At 47.3% G+C, this 23622-nt stretch overlaps 1 protein-coding gene across 6 annotated transcripts in view; it reads right to left on the bottom strand.

Moving 5' to 3' along the window:
- The window catches only part of LOC138102788 (CBP80/20-dependent translation initiation factor-like), a 498226-nt gene that overhangs the window by 303889 nt on the left and 170715 nt on the right, over positions 1-23622 (bottom strand). For all 6 annotated transcript variants that reach the window (XM_069000540.1, XM_069000539.1, XM_069000542.1 and 3 more), the window contains one exon: positions 21103-21178. In XM_069000540.1, the coding sequence (XP_068856641.1) occupies positions 21103-21178 (76 nt within the window). The remainder of the gene's footprint in view (positions 1-21102; positions 21179-23622) is intronic.

The raw sequence follows: 23622 nt of genomic DNA, 5'->3' as shown, positions 1-23622 counted from the left end.
CAGATTTCCCTTAAGCCCTGGTAGTGGTGTTTTCAAAAACCACAGATCTTGTTTTCTGATAGTGGCTTTTCATTTTCGTGCTTGCCACAGCTACAGTCATTAGCTGTCATTCATAGATTAAAAATAAAGAAAAAACCCCATTGCCATTCTAAGAAGTCCAGGCAGGATGAGCAAAATGGGGATTAAAAGAAGGCTTTCAGGAAGTAGCTTGGAACAGGAAAAAAGAAGATAAAGCCATTATAAAAGCTTGTGCTAATACAGGAATCTTTTTTGTTGTGTTAATGTAGGCACAAGAATACCTATGAAGATTTATTAGTCAGGTCATATAATCTGCTCTCCTTCCTCTTCTGATGATAAAATCAAGACTATTTTCCTCCACTAAGATGTTCCATTCTCTCAATTAAGAGAAAAAAGCTATATATTTTTTCTAAGACTCTGTGGTATACACAAGGCTATGGATGAGGCTGATGCCTTCAGAACAGCAAAATATGAAATACAGAAATTAAGGCACTCATTTAGAGACTACACTGTTAGGATGTTCCCCATAAGGCAAGCATAGTCCCAGGTCTGTGGTATCTGAAGCCGAATAACTTGATGGAGGTGGGATATGCAGCATGATCCCCTTCCATCATCCCAGACCTGCTATAGCATCCACTGTCCCTCAGGACTTCAGTCCAGTAAAGCATTTACTTTATGCGAATCTGCTCCTATGTCTGCTATTTGCCTTGGCCCTCAGCCAGCAAAGCACTTAGGCACATGCTTAAAGTTAAGCAGAAGAGTAATAAGATTGAAGTCAGGGAGACAATTTTAAGCACGTATTTCAAGGATTTCCTGGATAAGGCCCTTAACCCTGGTGTGCAGCATTTAAGTGGGATGATTCCAGCTGATTAGCTCCCCTCTTCCCTGACCTCTCTCCATCAGACCAGGCAACAAACAGTTTCTGTTTTGCCACCAGGCTAAAGGCTTGGCTTTAAAGAAACCTTGTTTACCCTCCAGGCAAAGCATGTCTTTATACCTGCCTGTGAAATACCTTCCAGAAATCCCCACCCAAACAAAGCCTCTGGAAAGGAAATAAGAGAAATTCTTGATGGTTTCTATGGGGAAAATTATCCTAACCAGTGAGATGAGGTGTACATAAGATGAGGTTGATGACTGTTCCTACTGTACACAGTTCCAAAACCAGAGAGAGTCCTTAAAGCTCCAGCAGAAACCCCCAGCTATCATAGTCCTCATCTCCCAGGGCAGAAGCCTCCTTGAACCTGGCCCCTGGATGTGGCTCTCTGCATGTGTTAAGATCTGAAAAGCCTTTTGGTGGACGCCCAGGCAAAGAAGAGAGATGTGGCAACACAAAATACATGAAACCACCCCATAGCAAAGTTCAGCACCCAATGGGGAATCTTCAAAGAGGCCTGTCTTGGTTTGAAAGACAGGTGTCTGCTAAGGAAGGCAGAAGCCTCCCTTGGAATGGCAGATGCAACCCCCTTCCCTCCGAGTTATTATAATTTTGAAATCAAGGGGCTTTTAGGCAAAGATATGGGAAATAGGAATAACAGTTCTTTACTATTATATATCTATATGTGTATAACCACTCAAACAAACAATAACTATGGCAGTAACAGCAAACAATCACAAACCCAGTCCCAGCCTTCTTGGCTGTCGGGCCCTTTTCCCCTTGGGTGCAGTTCTGCTTGCAGCTGGCAGGGGCGCTGGCGGCTCCCGGTGAGCAGGGCAGGTGCGATGGTTTCCCCACGGCTGCAGGGGGCGCTCTGGAGCGTGCTCGGGGACCACGCGGCACTGGTGGTCTGGGGTCCCAGGGAAGGATGGAACAAAGGCTTCACAAACCCCTGGGCAGCTGGCCCCCGTGTCCGGCCGGACCCTTGGGAACAGCAGGCTGAAACGGCAGGCTGGAACGGCAGGCTGGAGTGGCAGGGACCAGCACAAATCCCAGATGGCAGACGAGATGTATCCAAACAGGGAACCCCTCCCCCCCCCCCCCCCCCCAGAGGTCTGGGCAGGCAGGGCGAGCACGGCTACAACGTATCAAAGGCTCGAAACAACGGCAGGGCAGGGCGGCCACAGCTTTGCCTCCAGCGGGGCAGGGAAGGTGGCTTTGGGATCCCGGGGCTTTCCAGCACAAGGAAAAACAGCCGAAGCAAGCAGACTCCTCTCTGTCCAAACGAAGGAGACCCAACTGCCCACACATCCAGGTGAAACAAAAGGAGCAGCCAGGTCTTTTGTTTTTCTTAAGCACCCAGCTATTTCTTCCCCTAGCAACATGTATGGGGGGGAAAAATTCCTTTAACAGAAAAAAAAAAAACAACAAAAAAAACAAACAAAAAAAAACAAACAAAAACAAACAAACAAAAAAAAAACAACAAAAAAAAACAAAACAAAACAAAAAAAAACCCAAAAAAACCCCAGGAGAACTCCTAAAACCCCAACATGGCCACACAGCTGCTAAAGGGCTGGAGGTCACCTGCATGACTTGTTTTTTTGGCCTTCCATGCTCTTTCACATGAGATTTTAAACTTTATTTCAATTGCATCTACCCATGCTAGGACCTCTGTAGCTGTGGGCACGTGAGCAGGTCTGCAATGAAAGCCCTCGGCACAGACGCAACCACTCCAAACAGGCATCACAGGCAAGACTTAAAAGATATGGACAAAACAGATGAGCAAAAGATTAGAGACCTGGACACAGAAGATTAATATTTGTTGTTGATTTATCTAGAAATAGGATTGCTTTTATCAAGGAGCAGCTACTAGCCCAGACTTGACAGTTGACTAATGGAACATCACCAAGGCTCATTCCCATCCCTTACTTAGCCCCATCCAATTCACTTCTAACCATCCTCTGCTGCATTATCATCTACTCCTGAACAGTCAGTCCTCCCCACCAGGGCACGAACATCTGATTTGCCTGTGCTACACATAGCAATGGCACTAAATAACCAAATACCTTTGAAAAAGCACCTGTGAAAGATGCCTGGATTACTTCAAACTGCAAACCACTTTAGGCAACCAGTACATCATCAATTTTCACTGCAGCACATGCAGAAAGACTTCTGCACTGCCAAAACACCTTTTTGATTCAACCTCATGTCAGGAAAGCTACCTTAGACCTCCCAGAAGAGTACGACCATCAACTGCTGCACTGCAGCCTTGCCCTTCCTGAACCAACAACTCTCAGGACTGGCAGAATAAATTCAAGTCCTGTCTTGTATGCAAATCACACCATGAAAAGATGTGTCAAGTAGAAGCCAAACAAGGCAATCTCCTACTTCAGACAGGAACAGCAGAATGGTCTAGTGGTCAAGAAGCTCCACCTCTAATGCAGCAGCTTTCCAGCCTCATGTACATTTGCAACCCTTGGAACTACTTGCATTATATTTTTGTGACAGCTGGGCACTATTTCTTCTGATAGATGAAGAATAGAAACAAAGGAGCCATGTCTTGGAAGTCTGTCAACACTTCACCCGCCCTCCACCAAGGTCAATATAGCCCATGTAATTATCTTTCATTACTCTGCTTGGAAACACCACCAAAATCCTGGAGCTAGATGCTGAACACAAAGATCAGAAAGCTGCTCCAGCACCAGGAGAAAAGCAGCTGAAAGAATAATTTGCTGCTTGCTTGCTTTTACTGTCAAACAAGGGCATTTGTAAAAAATAAAAGAGTTTAAATCTGTTTGCCTAAGCATTTATAAAGCGAACTACAAATAGTTTAACTTTCAGCTAAAGGACTCTGTAGTGTGTGTGGTCCCAAGACTGTAGCAACACAAGAGGGGTGGGGGGTGAGACCCTGAATTCCTCCCTGGCCATGAGTGTTCCCACCATACCTTTAGGATTTCAGGCAAGACATGGGACCACTCCCCCCCCCCTCCCCCCATCTCCATTGCCAGGAGTCCTGGTCTCTTGACAGTTTTTCATAACTAGGTTTGGTCTTGCTTCAGCCCTCAGAGCATTTGCAGAAGAGGAGTTCACACCTGCCTGCACTGACAAAGCAGACAAGGGGAAAGAGAAGCTGCTGCTGTGCTCTTCAGATTGTCAAGCCACACATACATTTGAAGTTGGCCACCCAGTTCTCAGCAGCCAGGAGAAATTTTGTAACAGCTACTTCCTCCACTGCTCACAGAGCTGATCTTCAGGAAAGCTCATGTAGTGTGAGGAAATCCTGACCATCACCATCAAAGCATTATTGACACAGAAAGGAGGTAATAACAACAGGAATTGCCTTATGGCAAAATCACCATAATGATTCATGTGACTGATGCCATGAAGATTTTTTGCCTTTTCTTTTATACCCCTGTTATAACTTTTTACAACTTCTGTATTCTTAGTGCTTTTCCCCTACATTCTTGGACTTGTTTGTCAAGCTGAGAGACTAAACATTTTAGAAGCTTCACAGCTAGGGATCAGTGTGCCCCAGACCCAAAGGTCCTCTCCAGAACACATTCTGTAAACTAAGATAGAACCATCCAGGGGAAGGTTCCTTGGGGAGGGGGGCTCACTCGAGCCTCTCATTGGGGAATCTTTGATAGATATGCTAATTAGTAAGACCTATAATCTTAGACCAGATCTTTTGGGGGTGTGCACTGCGGTGTGCATTTCGGTGCATTTGACTTGGACATGTGCACCTAAGGATCCTTAAAATACCAAGGCAAAATCCCTTTTCCCCTTCTAACCATGTTTGACTCTTGATTTTAAGACCAGGAAAAGGCATCACTGTGGCACGACATTGCTACCTGGGTAGAGAAGTTGGCTGTAAATGCACATCATGTAGATGCACATGTACCCAACAGTCGGGCTACTGAAGAACATCACAACAATGGACAGGTGGATCGGACTGCCAAGATTAAAGTGTGTCAGGTAGATCTGGACTGGCAAGATAAGGGTGAATTATTTCTCACTTGGTGGGTCCATGGCGCCTCAGGTCATCAGGGAAGAGATGCAACATACAGATGGGCTTGTGATCAAGGAATGTTGGGGTGGATCAGCCTGCTCTCAGGCTGAAACCATAAAATGTCAGTCAAACCAGGGCTATCCACTGGGTGGATTTTCCCACCCAGGACAGCGGATCGGAAAGCGGACCAGATGAGATCACTGAGGTCTAGGTTACCTCCCCCTGGGTGGCTCCCAATCCTAAATTACCTCCCCCTGTTCCAGAAAGTTCTCCCTTTTTTTGTTATTAATTGGTTCCCTGTTATGACTCCTGCCTCCCTGTTTTCCCCATTTGTTCTGAAAAATTGTATCCTCCCCTCTGCTTGTACCCCATTGGTTGTTTTTCCCTGCCTTACTCCACTCCCCCATAAAGGGGCTAGCCCACATCTCCTCGACGCTTTTGCTGGTCCCTGATTCCTCCTGTAAATAAACCTGTTGGAACTCACACCAGAAGCCCCTCCCGCCTTCTTTGACTCCGGGCTAATGAGAGCCTGATCATCGGCGGCCCGATGTGCTTCCTCTGAGGAGGAGCCAGCGCACGCACCCATCCCACGCTGATTCCACTGAGCCGTCCAGCAAGGATGCTGTGGAGGCTAACACTGTGTCCCCTCTGCCCGAGGGCACGCCGAAGCTTGTGGTTAAAAGCCCCCGGCTGCGTTAGGTTGGCGCACCGAACAGGGACGACACACACGTGCGTTCCTGCATCGTCCTCGCTGCCAGGAGGCTGCGAGTGTGAGCGATTCGGAGCTGCCGACGCCTCTCGTGGCAGTGCGCTCTGTTTTAAAAGCCGAGCTCCAAGAGGAGGTTGCCAACTCCTGCCAGGAGAGTAGCCTGTCCCGGAGGACCCCACCGTGCCTTTTTGCTTCCAGGACCGGACACCTGTGTCTTCTTGTGAGTATTCTCGTGATTCCCGGCCCCTGGGACATTATTTTTAATTTCTCCTTTTTGCCGGTGGTGGGTGAAGTTGAGGCTGAGGTTAAGATGGGAGCTAAGCTTTCCCAGCCTCAGTGGGAGGTGTATCTCCAAGTTGGGGAGTCCCTGAAGAATTGTGGGTTAAAGTTATCAAAGGGGTTTTTGAAAAGGCTTGTTAAGTGTCTGTTCTTTTATTTTCCCCAGATGTCCCCTGTTAATTTGAAGTTAGCCATGTTTTGGCAATTTGTGGGGGACAAAATATTAGAATTAAACCAAAGGGGAGATCCCTCTGGAGAGAGGTTTCTGTACGTGGTCTGGGCTTTGAGAGATATACACAAAGCTAATCGGAAAATAAAAGAAAAGCCCCGAATTCTCCCCAGTTCTTCCCAAGTCCCTCTTTCCCCCCCTCGCGTTCCTCATCCCACTACCCAGTCTCTGAGAAGACTGGGAGTTGTACAATGCCCAGAGGCACAGGGATGCCACCATCTCCCTGGCTCTCCTCGATCCTCTCAGCCGCCCTGCCGAAGTATCTCTGGCCAAGCTGTTTTGGCTTCTACCCAAACCCGCTCTCCTATGCTGTCTTCCCTGGTTGTTCGCCCAGGAAGCGGTTCCCAGTTTTATTGCCCTGAAAATGACGGCAAAGGCTTTTCTTCGTCTACAGTTTTGTTCCCTTTCCCTGCTGTTCCTGCACTCCCCCAAAATGGAGGAGACCGCATGGCACAGCCTGCCTTTTTTCCTTCTTCTTCCCAAAATCCTCTTGCCTCCCCTCCTCCTCACCCTGTCCTGGTCCCGCACCCTTCCTAATGTGACGGCTGTGAGCTCCTCCTTCCTGTTGGGTCCCGCCCCCTGCGTTGGGAGTCCCCACCTTTCCCATGGCCACTCCTCTTTGTCCTCAGCCCCCGTCTACCGGGAGGAGCCTTCTGGTTCCCACGCCTTGTCTTCCGGTTCCGAGGCTGTGGAAACCGGAACCGACGCCATCTTGAACCCGGAACCGGGAGCCTCCTCCGGTCCCTTCGCCACTCCGGTTACTTATAACCGAGCTGGCGGCAACCCCACTTGGAAACCCTTTGACCCTGCTGGGCTCAAAGAACTTTGTAAAGCCCAGAAGGAGTTTGGGAGGGAGAGTCCATATTTCCGGAATCTCCTGCGGGCCACCCTCACTAATACAGTGTTGGTCCTGGCAGACCTCCAAAGCATTTTTTCTTGCTTGCTTTCTCCAGCGGAATTTGAGTTGTGGGATGACGGGTGGAGAAAGCAACTAAGAGAGGTCCTCCCAATCCTGTTGCAAGACCCTAATAATGCAGGGGTTTCCATGGACCACCTTACCGGTGAGGGGTCGCTTGCCAAGCCACAAGACCAGGCCCGAAACACCCCAGAGCCGGTCTTAAATGCTGTTCAACATGAGGCGGAGCAAGCATTTTTAATGATGCCCCCTAAATCGGTGCCTCTACTAAATTTTACTGAAATTCGGCAACTCCCAAATGAGCCATTTATTGACTTTATTGACAAATTAAAATTAGTGGTGGAGAAGCAAGTGGAAGATACAAGAATTAGAGAAAGCATAATTACTCAAATAGCAAAAGCTAATGCAAATGAACCTTGTAAGAGAGTGATTATGACCCTTCCACTTGATCCTCCACCAATGTTAAAGCAGATGATGCGGCACTGCACAACCTTGGTTCCAATTGGCCAACCAAATTTAAAAACGAGGGGGAATGTGGTAGGAGCTGCGGGTGCCCCTGAGGCAACGGCACCTCAGGACAAGAGAATGACAAACAGAACCTGGACTTGTCACAGATGTGGCAAGCCAGGACATGTGGCCTGGAACTGCAGAGCTCCAGCCCCAATTAATCAAAGTTCCGGAGCTGTTTCCCCAGGGCAAGCAGCGTCGCCCACTCCCATGGAGGTACAGCCAGGAAACTGAGGACCCAGCGTGGATCTGCGGCCCCTCATGTTGACATAAATAAAGAAGCCGCAACCAGAAAAACTGTGACTACCACTACTGCAACCACGATGGACTCTATCACACCTCGACAGGTCCTCGTGAGCTGCGAAGGACTGAAAGACTGCTGCTTGTTTGTTATAGGAGACACCACGTGTACACCACCAGAGATCTCAATAACACCAGAGATCTCAATAACACCAGAGATCATCCAAGTAGGATCACAAGGACTCTTTACAATTAACATCCAATGTATTCATCCACCTTTCTTTCTTGAAGCTGGCCAGGTTCTCGCCCAGGCCATCCTCATGCCCAGAAGTTCACCAGAAAACTACAACCCATCTGTCTTCTGGGCTGAGGTGGTAGGGGAGGACAAGCCGATGCTAAGCAGCAAGATTTCATGCCAGGGCTCAGACATCAGCCTAGCAGGGATGATGGACACGGGGGCAGATGTGACGGTCATTGACTCCAACAACTGGCTGTGACATTGGGGGTTGCAACTGGTGGAAGGTGTTGTTACGGGTGTGGGAGGATCCGTGGCTGCCCAGAGAAGCAGGACGCTTGTCCAGATTGAGGGTCCAGAGGGGCGGATTGCAACAGTCCGTCCATTTGTTATTGACTCTGGGTTTGCATTGTGGGGCAGGGATCTCATGTCCCTGTGGGGAGCCCAGGTTGAGATCCCATCTCAACCCTGGGATTTTTAGTAGGGGCCACTGCGGAGCGCCCCACCCAGAAATTGAATTGGCTCACTAATAAAAGGGTCTGGGTGGATCAGTGGCCTTTAAAAGGACACCAATTGAGAGCGCTCACTGCACTCGTGGAGGAGCAGCTGGGGAAGGGGAACATCGAGCCTTCCAACAGTGCTTGGAACTCCCCGGTCTTTGTGATCCGGAAGCCGGGGACAGACAAGTGGAGACTCCTTCACAACCTGCGGAAAATTAATGAGGTCATTGAGGACATGGGACCCCTGCAGCCCAGAATGCCATCACCCTCTATGCTCCCTAGGCAGTGGAAGCTAGCAGTCATAGACATCAAGGACTGCTTCTTCCAGATCCCCCGGCATCCAGACGACGCGCCCCGGTTTGCCTTCTCAGTGCCTTCCCTCAACCGAGTGGCTCCCATGCAATGCTACCACTGGTGAGTTCTGCCGCAAGGCATGAAAAACTCGCCCACCATCTGCCAGTGGTATGTCGCTCGCATTCTGTCCCCTGTCCAGAAAAAGGCAGTTAGAGCTGTGATCCTACACTACATGGACGATGTTTTAGTGTGTGCGCCCACGCAGCAGTACCTGGACTGGACTCTGGGGGAGGTAATCAGGGCTTTAGAGGCTTATGGATTCAAAATCCATCCCGAAAAGGTCCAGAAGACCTCACCTTCTAAATATCTAGGACTCAAAATTGAGGAGCAGACAGTGGTGCCCGAACCATTAAAGATCAATGATAACCCCAAGACTCTGCAGAAACTCCATCAACTCTGTGAGTCCATCAACTGGGTGAGGCAGCTCCTGGGACTGACGACTGAGGACCTTGCCCCTCTGTTCAACCTGCTTCGTGGGAATGAGGATCTCAAATCCCCAAAGCAGTTGACAGAAGAGGCAAGAAACTCCCTCATCAAGGTCCAAGAGGCGCTGTCATCTCTCCAAGCCCATCGTTATGCCCCAGGTCTGCCCTTTCAGTTCATAGAGTTGGGGAAAATGCCATACGTCCATGGGCTGGTTTTCCAGTGGGACAAGGTGCAGAGGGATCCCCTTCTGATTATTGAGTGGGTTTTCCTCTCGCACCAGCTGTCCAAAAGCATTACCACGCCACAGGAGCTCCTGGCTCAGTTGGTGATAAAGGCTAGGTCTCGCCACCGTACCCATGCGGGGTGTGATTTCACATGTGTTTACCTGCCACTAACAACCAATGCACTGGACCATCTCCTTCAAAACAACAATCATCTCCAATTTGCCTTTGATAGTTATTCGGGACAAATATTGGCTCACAACCCGAAACACAAATTGTTCAATTCGGCCTTTAAATTAATTCCAAAAGAAATTCAGAGTCATGAACCCCTCAATGCCCTGACGATCTTTACGGATGGTTCTGGGGCATCTCACAAGTCTGTCATCGCTTGGAGGAATCCTTGCACTCAGAAGTGGGAGTCTGATGTGCAGGTGGTCCAAGGATCACCGCAGGTTGCAGAGCTTGCCACAGTGGTCAGAGCATTTGAGCGGTTCAATGAACCTTTTAATTTGGTAACAGATTCCGCATATGTAGCAGGAGTGGTGTCCAGAGCAGAAAGAGCATCGCCCAGAGAGGTGGCAAATCCAAAAATCTATAAATTGCTTTCAAAGCTAATCCAAATTGTCTCCCACCGAAAGCAACCCTTTTACGTAATGCATGTGAGATCACACACTGACCTGCCAGGATTTATTGCCGAAGGGAACAGGAGAGCAGATGCCCTAGCTATGCCCATCGAGTTAGCCAATCTGCCTAACAGATTCCAGCAAGCCCAGCTGAGCCATGCAATGTTCCATCAAAATGCTCCAGCTCTCGTCCGAATGTTCCGCCTCACTAGAGACCAGGCGAAATCCATTGTGGCGACATGCCCCAACTGCCAGAAACATCAGCTTCCATCATTAGGTCAGGGGGTTAACCCCCGAGGCCTAGGCAGTTGTGAGGTATGGCAAACAGATGTCACTCACTTCCCCCAATTTGGCCGCCAGAAATATATTCATGTTTCTGTGGATACCTTTTCTGGTGCAACCTTTGCCTCAGCTCACCGTGGGGAGAGGGCCAAAGATGTCATCAACCACCTGGTACAGGCCTTCGCTGTGTTGGGGACACCAAATAAATTAAAAACTGACAATGGCCCTGCATACACCTCTGCAGAGTTAAACAGATTCATGAGTGAGTGGGGTGTGGATCACATCACTGGCATCCCTCACTCGCCCACAGGCCAAGCCATCGTGGAGAGGAAACATCAAACACTAAAACGACTGCTAGAACAACAAAAGGGTGGCAATGAGATCGCTGCCCCCATCATAAGACTGTCCAAAGCCTTGTTCACTTTGAACTTTTTAAACTGTTCCTATGAGGAACCTGATCCTCCCATCCTGAGACACTTCACAAACTCTGCCAAACATAAACTGACTGAGAGACCTGAGGTCCTAATAAAGGACCCTGACAATTTACAGATACGTGGCCCGTACCCCCTAGTCACCCGGGGTAGAGGCTATGGGTGTGTTTCCACCCCAGAGGGTCCAAGATGGATCCCTGGAAAGTGGATCAAACCGTTTTTGAAACCACCTGCAGAAGCCAGGCAAAGGAAAGAAGCTGCCACAGCCTGGAAAAGAAGAGAAACAAGACCTCCTGAATAAACAAGAAATTCTCCTCCCAGGCTGCAAAGACAAACATTCCCTTTCCCACCTTCTCTAATGTGTTTCCCTCCCCTAAGTGGCCCTTTGCTTTGAAAGAGGGGGAGTCCAAGGGAGCCATTGTTATTTAAGTTAATTGTATTTGTATTAATTTTATTTATTTTACACTGTCCCTAAAGTTATCTCCCATGACTGTATGATGACATCCTACATGCTGCTGTCCCACCTGCTGCTGCAGCTCCTCCTGTACACCGGGAGCTCCAGTAGCCGGATTCCTTCCATTATCAAGGACATTGTATGGGGTTTCTTTATGGAGTTGTTAATTTTATTAGCCCTTCCCATTTTTAAGTGTTTGGTTTTGAAATCCCTTAAGCCTTTCCCCTCATTTCAATGTAATAAAAAAGGGGGAGATGTTGGGGTGGATCAGCCTGCTCTCAGGCTGAAACCATAAAATGTCAGTCAAACCAGGGCTATCCACTGGGTGGATTTTCCCACCCAGGACAGCGGATCGGAAAGCGGACCAGATGAGATCACTGAGGTCTAGGTTACCTCCCCCTGGGTGGCTCCCAATCCTAAATTACCTCCCCCTGTTCCAGAAAGTTCTCCCTTTTTTTGTTATTAATTGGTTCCCTGTTATGACTCCTGCCTCCCTGTTTTCCCCATTTGTTCTGAAAAATTGTATCCCCTCTGCTTGTACCCCATTGGTTGTTTTTCTCTTTCCCTGCCTTACTCCACCCCTCCCATAAAGGGGCTAGCCCACATCTCCTCGACGCTTTTGCTGGTCCCTGATCCCTCCTGCAAATAAACCTGTTGGAACTCTCACACCAGAAGCCCCTCCCTCCTTCTTTGACTCCGGGCTAATGCGAGCCTGATCATCGGCTGCCCAACGTGCTTCCTCTGAGGAGGAGCCAGCGCACGCACCCATCCCACGCTGATTCCACTGAGCCGTCCAGCGAGGACGCTGTGGAGGCTAATGCTGCCTCCCCTCTGCCCGAGGGCAAGCCGGGGCTTGTGGTTACATAGCCCCCGGTTGCGTTAAAGGGGTGGACTTAACTATGATAGTATCTCCCAGGTTATCCATAACTGTGAAACATGCACTTCAATCAAGCAGGCCAAGCTGGTAAAGCCTCTGTGGTATGGGGGACGATGGTCAAAGTATAAATATGGGGAGGCCTGGCAGATCGATTACATCACACTCCCGCAAACCCACCAAGGCAAGCGTTACATGCTTACAATGGTGGAAACAACCACTGGATGGATGGAGATGTACCCTGTGCCTCACACCACTGCCCAGAACACTATCTTGGGGCTTGAAAAACAATTTCTGTGGAAACATGGGACCCCAGAAAGAACTGAGTCAGAAACAGGACTCATTTCAAAAATACCCTTATATTCCCTATCATGCACCAGCCTCTGGGAAAATTGAATGGTACAATGGACTGCTAAAAATCACAGCAGATGCAATGGGAGGTAGGAACTTCAAACATTGGGATCTACATTTAGCAAAGCCACCTGCTTAGTTAACACCCGAGTCTCTACCAATCAAGCTGACCCTGCCCAATCAAAACCTGCATGTACCTTAGAAAGGAATAAAGTCCCCATGGTGCATATAAGTGTTGGGATTTTAGGACCTCTCCTGTTTTATTTTTTTCCTGTTAAAGGACTTTTCCCCATACATGTTGCTAGGGGGACAAATGGCTGGGTACTTAAGAAAAACAAAAGAGCTGGCTACTCTTTTGTTTCATCTGGATGTGTGGGCAGTCGGTCTCCAACATTTGGACAGAGAGGGAGGCTGCTTTCTTTGGCTGCTTTTCCTTCTGCTGGAGAAGCCCTGGAATCCCAAAGCCTCCTTCCCCACCCCGCTGGGAGCCGGGCTGTGGCTGCCCTGCCCCGCCGTTGCTTCGAGCCTTTGCTACATTGTAGCCCTGCTCGTCCTGCCTGCCCAGACCCTTAGGGGGTTCCCCGTTTGGATACATCTCATCTGCCACCTGGGATTTGTGCTCGTCCCTGCCGTTCCAGCCTGCCGTTCCAGCCTGCTGTTCCCGAGGGTCCGGCTAGACACCGGGATCAGCTGCCCAGGGGTTTGTGAAGCTTTTTTGTTCCATGCCTTCCAAGGATCCCAGGCCACCAGTGCCACGTGCTCCCCAAGCTCGCTCCGGAACACCCCCTGCAGCCTCAGGGGAACCATCACACCTGCCCTGCTCACCGGGAGCTGCCAGCACCCCTTGCCGGCTGCGACAGTAACTGCACCCAAGGGGAAAGGGCCTGACAGCTGAGAAGGCTGGCACTGGGTTTGTGATTGTTTGCTGTTACTGCCATAGTTATTGTTGTTTGTTTGAGTGGTTATACACATATAGATATATAATAGTAAAGAACTGTTATTCCTATTTTCCACATCTTTGCCTAAAAGCCTCTTGATTTCAAAATTATAATAACTCGGAAGGGGGGTTGCATTTTTCATTTCAAGGGAGGCTCCTGCCTTCCTTGGCAGACACCTGTCTTTCAAACCAAGACAGTAAGGAATGTATTAGGGAAGACAGTTTGGATTAGTCCTGCCTCAAGCAAAGGCAAAGCCATCCATGGGATTGCTTTTGCTCAAGGAGCTGGGTGCACTTGGTGAGTAATGCAGAGGGACAGGGAAACATGATGTATACCTCAGGAGGATTTGATTTTTTTGGTGAGAACAGTCTGTAATGTTGAATTGTATGATATTGGTTGGTGAATGACACTACCACTGTATGCCAGAACTACCATGGACAATGAGGATGGACTGCTCCAGATACAGCAGTCGTGAGCTCTTGATGCAGCTTGCAACCATCTGACAGCACGCCAGCCCCCCTGCCCTGGAAGACATCTAGGATGGATAGGACCTATAGTCATGGACTAAATGAACTCAACAGGCATCTTGGAGGAATGGCCGTTGACTATGGCAATTACACCCATGATTGTGTGTGTATAAATATATAAATATCTATCTATATATATATCTCTATATATATATTTATAGTTGGAAGGTGTAGGATAGGATTTGGGCTTGATGTAGATGGTAAAGAAAAAGGGGTAGGTAGTGTCCCAGTTTTGGCTAGGACAGAGTTAATTTTTTCACACAAGCCGTGAGGGGGCAGACCCTGGAGCCATGTGGGTGTATCTAGGTTGTTATTCTATACAATCTCATCTTATTACCAGGGGTGGAAGTAAGGAACTCTCCCTTCCAGAAGAGGGGCATGGCTTGGGGTCAAGAAAAGAATTTCGGGAGGGGGAAGTTAACTGTTCTTATCTCAACCCACTATCTCTGCCTTTTGTGTCTCTCACTGGAGGGGGGAGGGGAGTGGCTCATGGTTTTCTTTTTAGTGGGAGTACTAAATTGGGGAATACCATTCCTAAACCTGGACAGAGGGGATGCCAGACAAAGGGATGAGCCACTGAGAGAGGGCCACGTTATGGGCAAGACTGAAAGAGGAAGGATCTGGGCTGCCTAACAAGCTGGCTAAAATGTCAACTGCCCAACCTTGCAGTGCAGAAAGAGTGGGCAAGAGAGGATGTGGAGAGGATGAGGACTCTGTATGGTGATAGTAAATAACACCACCTCATCAAAGAGCTGTTCCTGAGCTCCAAAGAGACCTGTCCCCCTGCCACTACCACCCTGGAAGGGTCAGTGATCTGTAGGGTCCAGGAGCAAGCCCTCATACCAGTGCTGGACACTGATCCCCCCTCCCCCCTCACATTCAGAGTGACAGCAGAGGGGATCCACCCTTCTCCCCTTGGACACATGGGTTGACTTCATCACTCTTAAAGAACCTACCATATCTGACTAAGTCCAGGTGCGAGCTGGTCCCTCTGGGCTCCTTGCAGAGCTGACAGGGAAAGGACATGGGTATCCTCAGATAGGAATCATTCAGCCTTCTCTGGATCTCTACACTGAGATGCAACAAATCATGTCCTAATGTGTCCATGCCTCTCCTAGGGCAAGAAATTTGAGTGACCAGCCCACACAGAGGTCCTGCCTTTACTCACATGATCTCCACACTGAACTGTAATGTCTGACTTGAAAATACTTGTCAGTGAGGGAGGGTTCCAATGCCTGGTAGGTGCCTAAATTCAGGTGAGATCCAGCACAGTCAAGAATCCCCGCACTTCTAAGCCTGTTTGGACAAAGTCAAGAAAACAGTGGTGCTAAGAGGAACATGAACAATTAGAGAGTCTGCTTTTCTCCTGAGGAGCTGCTCCCTTGTTTTTCATCCAACAAGGAAGCTGGATGACAAGTTGTTGCGGGTTGGGTTTGTAACCGGGCGGAAACACCAATTTAGTGTAGTGGTTTGGGCTAAAATACTCATTACTGTTTATCTTCTGTGAGATAAGAATTAGGAGAAATGCAAAGCAGGCACCAACTTGAATGAATATAAAGAAGTTTATTAACAGACCTAAAAGAAGGAAAGAAAAAAAAATTATACCACCTTCAAAACTCTCCTCCTCCCCCCACCTTCCTCCCTTCTCCCACTGACAATGTAAAGACAACCCTTAAGATGTTCAGTCTGTTTACCACTTCCATAATAACCTTGTTCAGTCCATTTAGAAAGAGAAGTCTCTTTTTGCTCGTGCTATGAAAACAGTATCACACCGAGACAGCCACCCACTTCCAAATATTGTTCAGTCCATTTAGGAAGAGGAGTCTCTCTGCTTGCGATGTGAGTCCCTTCCCCCGACTTGCAGCTTTTCCCGCAACTGCTTTCGAGGGTCCACTCTTGAAAGTTTTTTGGGGTACAATTTTAAGGTTGAGCTGTTCAGAAACAAAGAAACAGAGGCCCTTCTCCTTCCCTGGAAGCAAAGGGTCTTCCTCATCTTCATCATTAGAACTATCTCTGGGAGCATCTCTAGGAATTGAGGTTTTTCTCCTTTCCTCTTTGGAGCAAAAGTCCTCATCTGGTTCATCTGGTTCATCTCTCTCTCTGTCCAAACTTCTCATGAAATTACAGCTGCGTCAGCATCTGCCTATTGCTTACGAGTTGAACACTCCACCCCCCATATCTTCATGAAATTACAACGGGATACTCTGATATATCATAGCTTCACAACAGACTTTCAGCTTTAAGCATCTCCTCTCTCTCTTCCCTCAGGTTTTCAGCTCTTCACAGCAATAAAAGGGTTAATCTCACCTCGGCCTTGCAGCTGGAATGTGGCTTATCGCTGTTGGTCACCTGACCTCTGCTGGACAGAGGTGCCGCTTTGCTGAAATCTTGGCCGCAGCGGAGAGGGGGGGTTACGAGCCTCTCTGGCCACCCATGGCAAGGCAGTGGGGGGGGGTTCCATGGCTGGAACAGGCCCATGGCTCCAGGCTGGCCGTGGCCCGGCCCGGCCTGGCCCAAGCAGGGCCTGGCCGGGCCTGCTGGCCCCTGCACGGGGCCTGCAGCCACCTGTCCCAGCGCCGGAAACGAGAGAGAGCTTGGAGGGGGAGTTTGTCTATTCTTAAGTGTGTATCACAGAGGCGGTCACAACTTTAAGTGGCTTAAAGAATTGTCCATATTCAAACTGGCCAGCTGATAGGTTCTATCAGGTCCCAGAGGAAGATGTAAGCACCCCTTAGCAAGGATATCCCTTCCGGGACTAGGCTTGCTAACCTATGACACAAGTGTAGCCTGAAGAGAAACAAGCAGTTTATTATGACTCTAAGCATATGACAAAAAGGGTCAAAAATCAGTAAGGAAATAGAAGGACGCGAGCTGCAAGGCAATTAAGATGCCAAACCAAATTATATCAGTGCTGTCTTCCAAGTTTATCCCATAGCACCAGTAAAGCCCAGCATTTGAAAAATGCCATATAACACAAGACAAGGAGCAGCTGGCCAGCAAAGGCACAACCACACTGTTCAGAGGAGGGCAAGCCCATCCTGGAGGCACAAGTCCAACAAACTGAAAGCCAAAAAATGCAAGATGCCAGTCTACAAAACACTTGAGATATGTCCCAAAACTCTCTGCTCATTTTCTAGCAGCATTTACAGCATGTCCCCATGACATGCAGCCTCCTGTATCCTTTGTGAGCTACAGCAGCTTCACAGGGAGGAGGGGGAGTATCTTGTAGGACATGACCCCCTGGGTTGTTTTCTCTGGTAAGTGTAGAGTTTGCCAAGCCCTCGCAGTCTGAAGACTCTATCTAGGACCGGGACATTTGGCTGTGACACATCCAAGCATGAAAGTCTTTCCAAGCATTTGCCGAAGGGAGCAAAAGAAAAATGCACTGACTCAACCCTCCCTGTGATGTCTTCATGATGCCAAGATGGTTATGTGGTCTCCTCCAACAAACCAGCTGAGATGAAAATGGAGAGGGTGATGGAGACCAGCTCTGCATCTGAGCTGCATGTCTCAAATGCAGCAGATAACTGATCCTCCCTGGAGTGCAATACAAAGATCTTATGAATGGGCAATACTTATCTTCAAAAGATTCTTTTCTTCCAAAGTCATTTTTTGGCAGCACTTAGGTGAATTACTGCCCAAATCCAACTACAGACTCTTATGAGTAAGGGGAGATGAAAAGGTTACAGCTAATGAGCTGAGCCAAAGCAATGACCTCATGAGCTCCTAGCCATGAAGCTTTCAAAACAAAGCCTATTTAACAGTAAGAACAAGCACCTCAGATGAGCTTTGAAAAGATGGGGCAGGAGAAAGCTTCAAAATACCAGTTGTGGCAAAGGAGTTGCGCCCACTGCCAAAGTGGAGACAGATTTGCCTGCCTGTGCACGTTCACAAGATGGCAGTGTGCCATGGTGTAAGAGCATCTCTGAGGAGCAGATGAATCCATTCTCCAATTTCCAAACAAAATAAGAGGATTTTAGGGGAAGTTGTTTTGGTTTTTGTTTATTTTTTCACCTTTTAATTGCCAAATAGTTATAGGCTTTCTTTGGAATATTTTGTTAAAATACTATTGATAGATTCCAGCAGCAAAACTCATGTATATATATTAACATCCAGATATCCAGAATATTCTGCTTAACCCATTAGGGGTGTCACTGTATCTCTCTGTAGAGATACACATACAGATCTGGATGTACACTACAAATTATTCTTGATTTGTGTCCTATAATACCTTATCATCAAATGAAACCCAAATTTCCAAAGCAGCCTGCAAGTAAGACTCACCACATCTCTCAAACATGGTACTCTTAACCCTACTATAGCTGCTGAAGCACACTCAGCAGCAAAACATTTTCAGCTGAGTCATGTTGAAGGATGCTTGGACTGGCCCAGTCATGCTGGAGGATGCTTGGACCACCCCAGTGGTGCTTGGAGGGTGCTCTGACCACCCCAGTGGCACTGGAGGATGCTCAGATTGACCCCTCTGTCCATGTACAGCTGCTGTATGCAACCCCTGAGTTCTTAAACAGAGACAGAACAAGAGTTTATGTATCTCCAACCTGAAAAGCCTCTTCTTCAGGATATGACACAAAAATAACCACAGTGTGGGACAGCCCCATAGAAGGTGGATTTTTCTTCCATAGGCTCAGGCAAATATTTTCCCTTATGCCCCCACACACTGCTCCACAAAGCCATTTAAAACAAGGGATAAAGGCCAACAAAATCATTTCACAATTGCATCCAAATCCAGTTAATGATATGTCAGGATTAAACCAGCTGTCCACAAGTATTTCACTTGTCAATGCCAAACAAGATAAATCCTTATGCAGAACTACCCAGCTCCTAGTTCCCACATGCACATATGACTGTACATGCCTAGGTAAGTGTGTCTCCAAAATAATGCAGCATTGCACGAGTCTGCCCAGAGGCACAAACAAAACACCAAATCCAGCATTCTCACTAGGTTTTCCACCTTAGAGATGCCACAATAGCAATTAATCTAGATATCAAGCTATATGTTGGAATTAATTCACTGGAGTCAATGGACTCAACCTGGTGTTGATGCCTTAGGTTTTAACTTTTATATTTTTCAGATCCTGTACTGCTTAGTATATAACTCTGAAACTTCATATAGCCTGTTAGCTACTGTTCCCTCATTCTGGTTAGACATAACAAACCCTCTCTAGGTTTGCACTTCAAGGGCACCTTGTTGTCCCAGGCCCCAAAATATGTAAACTAAAGCCTTTGAACTGGGGAAAGGGGGGGGGGGGGGAGGGGAACTGGGGGTAATTACTTCATTGCCTGAGATTGTAATTGGAGAATTAACCCTTATATGCAAATGAACCAAACTTATAAAAGTGTGAAAAACCTGTGACCCAGGGTCCATCTTGGGTGTAGCCTCTTGACTGTCCAAGGTGTACCTTTGAAGGCTCTTCAAATAAATACTGCTTTTATTCTCTTAATCTTGTCTAGCCTCTGTTTTCAAGTAGTCACTTCAAGGCATCAGTGTTAGGACAAGATAAGATGACAACTTGGTGTTAGGACACAATCAGGTGGTAACCAGACTAGGAGGGTCTGGCTTATTTAATACTTTTTGACTGAAAGTTAAACCCTAGAGAAGAAAATAAGTTCCTTTTATGGGGAATTTTAAGAGAGAATTGGGTTGTGAGCTGTAAAACCTGCCTGCAGAGGCACATGGCAGCACAAAGGAGCACATGGTGGCACACAGAGGCTTGTCTCCACCGGACCCTGGGGGGAGGAGGTGTCACACGGCAGACCCCTACAGAGAGGAGCCTGCCGAGAGCTGACGGACAGGTAAATAGTGAGTGATCATCCCATAGAAGGAAGTGTGTTGCTGATGTGGCAACACACGATAGGTCGCATAGTAAAGACTACCATATAAAGAAATATTGTGCCTTAGAAAAGTGTATAAAACCAGCTCATTCCTTTGAATAAACGATTCAGATTCCCTGCCGGTCTGGGTCCATGATTCAATTGCTGACACCTTTCACCAGAGATGGTTTGATTTCTCATTTCCAATTATTCCTCAGGGAAAATCACCTTATTTTGCAGAATTACTGGGGTCTGTATCAGCTGAACCTGATGTTTTCTTCCTGTGACCTAAAGTCCAGACATATCAAGCATGGAAGAGACTGAGCAGGAAGCAGCTGCAGGCTTCCTGGCTAAGTTAGCAGCACTTCTCCACTCCTTCCACTGATTTGTGTATTTAGTGCCAGCTAGCTCACCCAAAAGAAACAATAAGGCAGATCATCCCATATTTTTCAGGATGAGCAAAGCTTTTTCTCACATGATGCATGAGCAAGAAGCCCAACGAGCTTTTTGCTCAGCACTGGAAAGGGTAACACTACCACAGCACATATGTCTCCACCCTTCCCTCTGAAGGCAAAGAGGAGACTTCAGCAAAAACATGCTGAGCATCCTCAGAAACTTGTCCAGCCCAGGACACTCAGATCCATTGAGGACTAGGGCTCTGGAAAGTGAAAAATTATATGATGCTGACAAATTGACTTATTCAATTAGACTTTTTAACTGAGGGTCTCATCCTGCTATTTCCCAACATCCAAACATTAAAGGTCATTTAACCAGAACTACTGAAACTGGGCTGTATAGAGAGATCTGGAAAAGGAACAGGCTGGAGAAAACATGCAAGTGGATGACCACTGCATACAAACATACATACACTGCATAGGGGAAACACCCGAGTCAGCACACTATCACTGCTGGCTTCCTGGCAGCAGTTTATTTTGGAGCTGTCAGGAGGGTTGATGCTTTTCAAAATCTCCTTTCCTAAAATATATGAGCTTTGTGTACATATACCTATATATATGTATGTGTGTATATATACGGTCCTCAATATTTCACCTCCCAATGAAATCTACATGATAACTGCCCTCACCCAGCATCAAGGGTCATTGCAAGCCTTGATGAAACCACAGGCATAATTCTCCATCATAAACCCCAAAGGACCATAGCTTGGCACATCCAACCCAGCAGTTTTCCCACTTCTGGGAAGGGTTTTGTAAGGATAGGTAAGGAGCTGCTGGTCTCCACCATAGCATGGGCAGGAGATGTCCTCATCACCTACCTGCCACACTGGAAGGACTTTCTCTATGTCGTTCAAGTTGATGCTATCACCATCCTCGAATTTCCCTTTTCCAAGCCTGTGGCAAGAAGAAAACAAACAAAACCACGTGAAACCTCACTGGAGCCAAAGCTAATTTTCAATTATGGCACATGGGGAAGATTGCTTCTTACTGCAAAGGACCCTCATGACAACAAAGAGGCTTTCTGAAGCGAGTATGCTGTGCCTTCAAAACACTCCCACGAAGACACAAAGCTGTTAATACAAAATTAAATGCTTTTCTCAGTCCTGCACCTGTACCATCTGCCACAGCATTCAAATGTTTTTGGTAATAGCAGCAGTGAGAAAACCAAAGGCAATCCTGAGCAGTGGCGTTGGGTGATTAGATTCCCAGTTCAAGGAAAACCAAAAGCACAGCCCATCTGGACAAAAAAAAAAAAAAAAAGAACACAAAAAGTAATGAAAAATGTTTCCTTTGAAGCACTTCTCATTTGCTGGTCTTCCACAGGAGCTCCAGTTCCATGTCTGAGAAAGGCGTTGGTAAACAAGCACAAACATACATCTCAGACAGCAATCAGTATAAACACAAACATAAAATTTGAAAGTAAAAATAATTGGAGTGAGAAGCCAAGCACTCACAGACCGAACACAAAGCTGGCAGCTAAAAGGACTTTTTTGTATCAAGAAAGGAACAAAACCATTCCAAAGATAATTACTAACTGGATGCAGAGAGTTTGTAACAATACAGAAGAAGAAAAAATGGTCAATAAATATCATACTTCTGCATTTATAAACAATTAGCAGCAGACCCAGGTAATCAGTGCCTGGAAGTCAGAGAACAACATATTTTGGTGGAATTACAGCAAATGGGGGGGGAAACCAGAAAAATGGCATGTGCTGAAGTACTAGGCTGAAAAAGTAGCAAGCTGAAGGGAAACAATTAATTTAATTAACACCCTAATTGCAACCTGATGTAGTGGAAGGTGTCCATCCCCATAACAGGGGGGTTGGAACAAGATGGTCTTGAAGGCCCCTTCCAACCCAAACCATTCTGTGATTCTATGATTTATGGGAAATCAAAGGTGTTCAACAGTTGACTTTCCCTCATAGATGAAATAGTGACTTTAATTTACAAAGGGAAAAATATAGAATGTATATATATGTAAATAAATATTTGTATATATATTTTTATATATTATAAAAATCAAGTAAAACATCTGGGGACAAGTAATATCAGTTGCAGGTACAGAATGTGCAACCATATTGTAGGAAAAGGTTGTCTAAAAAGGTTGGAGACTGTCCCAGGTTGAATGTCTGATGCCGGACTGTGGCATAAAGGCAGGGGATGAGGATACAGGGATTAGGAGGATGAAGGTAGCTTTCCTCTAGAGACAGCATGCACAACTGAGCCTGAACTACAGAACCGCAGGCAGCACTGGCAGTCATGTTTCAAAGAGGTGTTAGAGAAATTTCTTAGAGTACAGAAAAAACTAAAGTAATACATGGGCTTGGGAGATATCTGGAATGAAGAGAAAATATCAGCTACAAAAGGTTTTTTGAACTGTGTCATGGGTTAGCTAGCATAGTCTCGGAAGTGATGTTCTCGCAAAGGAGTGCTTACAGCTTCCCCCATGACCTGATAGAACCTATCAGATGGCCAGTTTGAATATGGACAATTCTTTAAGCCACTTAAAATTGTGACCGCCTCTGTGATACACACTTAAGAATAGACAAACCCGCTCCACAACTCTCTCTTGTTTCCAGTGCTGGGACAGGTGGCTGCAGGCCCCGTGCGGGGGCCAGTGGGCCCGGCCAGGCCCTGCTTGGGCCAGGCTGGGCTGGGCCACAGCCATCCTGGAGCCGATGGGCCCTGTTCCACCCGCAGAATCCCCGCCAGCAGGGCTGTGGGCAGCCAGAGAGGCTCGGCTTCCCCCCCTCTCCACTGCGGCCAAGGCCAAGATTTCAGCTAAAGCTGCCCGCTGTCCGGCGGAGGTCATGTGACCCACAGTGATAAGCCACATTCCAGCTGCAAGGCCTAGGTGAAATTAACCCTTTTAGTGCTGTGAAGAGCTGAAAACCTAAGGGAAGAGAAAGAAGAGATGCTTAAAGCTGAAATTCTGTTGTGAAGCTATGATATATCAGAGTATCCTGTTGTAATTTCATGAAGATACGGGGGGTGGAGTGTTCAGTTCAACTTGTAAGCAAAAGCACCTGTGCTGAGATAGGCAGATGCTGACGCAGCTGTAATTTCGTGAGAAGTTTGAACAGGGAGAGATGGAAGCTATGAGGACTTTTGCTCCAAATGGAAAAGGAGAAGACATCAGTTCCTAGAGATGCTCCCAGAGATAGTCCTAACAATGAAGATGAGGAAGACCCTTTGCTCCCAGGGAAGAAGAAGGGCCTCTGTTCTTAGAGATGAAATGCTCCCAGAGATGGGTGAAGAGAACTTTTGTTTCTGAACAGCTCAACCTTAAAATTGTACCCCAAAAACCTTCAAGGGTGGACCCTCGAAAGCAGTTGTGG

Source organism: Aphelocoma coerulescens (assembly GCF_041296385.1).
Source record: "Aphelocoma coerulescens isolate FSJ_1873_10779 chromosome W unlocalized genomic scaffold, UR_Acoe_1.0 ChrW_unloc_scaf_1, whole genome shotgun sequence".
Classification (NCBI taxonomy): Eukaryota; Metazoa; Chordata; class Aves; order Passeriformes; family Corvidae; genus Aphelocoma; species Aphelocoma coerulescens.
Note: the sequence above shows the minus strand (reverse complement) of the source record. Positions and strands in the feature narration are given on the sequence as shown.